Genomic DNA, 1,173 nt, shown 5'->3' on the forward strand with positions numbered 1-1,173 from the left:
TCTTCAGCTTCAAGTTTCCCGGCGTGGCGTAGGGCTTCGCGTGCTGCGACTTCATCGCGTCGGCGCTGGTCTTCATCTGCACGCCAAGCTTCACCTCTGCGCTCGCTATCCTCACGCATGAGCATCATCAGCTCAATGATATTGTTCCCCATTGCAGTGGAACCGGTCTCCAGTTTGCTGAGCCGTTTCTTCAGTTGGGTGGCCATCTTCGTTGCCTTCTCTCGCTTCACTTTGGCGTAGCTGGCCTCAAAGAGGTCATCATCGTTGTCGTCATCGCGTTTGCGCCCAGCAGTGTTTCGAAATTCGGCTAGGTTGCCACCGCCCAGGCGGTTGGATGACGTGAGGTACCGCGTCGATTCATCTGCGTCGCGAGCACGACCCGAGGAGGTTTTCTCCACGCTGTTGACGCTTGAGGTCGAAGCATGTGGCACATTCGGCTTAGGCAAACCAGTGGATCGCAACTGTCGTTGCGAGGATCTGGTACAAACTGGGGACGGTCTCGGAGTACCGGCAAACGCCTCTAGCCCTTCGCACACAGCATCCGGGTCCAGCAGATCGTCCATGCTGCCGACTTGAGTGGTGGGGTCGTCGATCAACACATCGCGGAGGTAGATGGCTGAGTGGAGACTGGTTGCACTGGCTTTGGTGTTGCCAATGTCGTCATCGCCTTCGAAGTCGAAGCTGAAGTCGGGCTGGACATCCTCTTCGTCTTCGGCTTGGCCGTCTACGTCGGCACCGTCGTCCATTTCCGCCACCCCACCTTGTCATCGATGCTCTTCTTGAGAATCTTCGCCTCCTTGATGTGTGGAGGCATGTCTGCCACACCCGTTGGTTTGCGGGTGCTGTAGAGCAACTTAAACTTTCGCCGTAGACTCTCGTAGTCACGCTCGGAGATGCCACGACTGCGGTTCGAGTTGTAGGAGGTTGCTAGACGTTCCCACTCATCTTCACCAAGAGGAAGGAACTTGCCAACGAGAGTCAGCAGTCGTTGGACTTCGGAGAGTTTGTAGTTGCTACTCCCAGTCAGTTTAGCCATCTATACGTAAGATCACGAGCGTATCAATCGGCAAAACGTTAGTACGACTTTGCGGTAGCACAGGGGAGACGTTGACAGAGTACCGGGGTGCTGAGAACAGTGGAGGGCGAGGACTTCGTCGAGAACGGGGCTTGGAC

The 1,173-nt window shown here is 56.0% G+C and overlaps 1 protein-coding gene across 1 annotated transcript in view; it reads right to left on the reverse strand.

Moving 5' to 3' along the window:
- Positions 1-1,173, reverse strand: part of PPTG_22694 (hypothetical protein) — a gene marked incomplete at both ends in the record, with an annotated part of 5,602 nt that overhangs the window by 295 nt on the left and 4,134 nt on the right. The window contains 2 exons of the mRNA XM_008905815.1: positions 1-692; positions 761-1,036. Coding sequence (XP_008904063.1) covers positions 1-692; positions 761-1,036 — 968 coding nt within the window. The remainder of the gene's footprint in view (positions 693-760; positions 1,037-1,173) is intronic.

This window comes from Phytophthora parasitica (assembly GCF_000247585.1).
Source record: "Phytophthora parasitica INRA-310 unplaced genomic scaffold supercont2.21, whole genome shotgun sequence".
NCBI classification, from domain to species: Eukaryota; Oomycota; class Peronosporomycetes; order Peronosporales; family Peronosporaceae; genus Phytophthora; species Phytophthora nicotianae.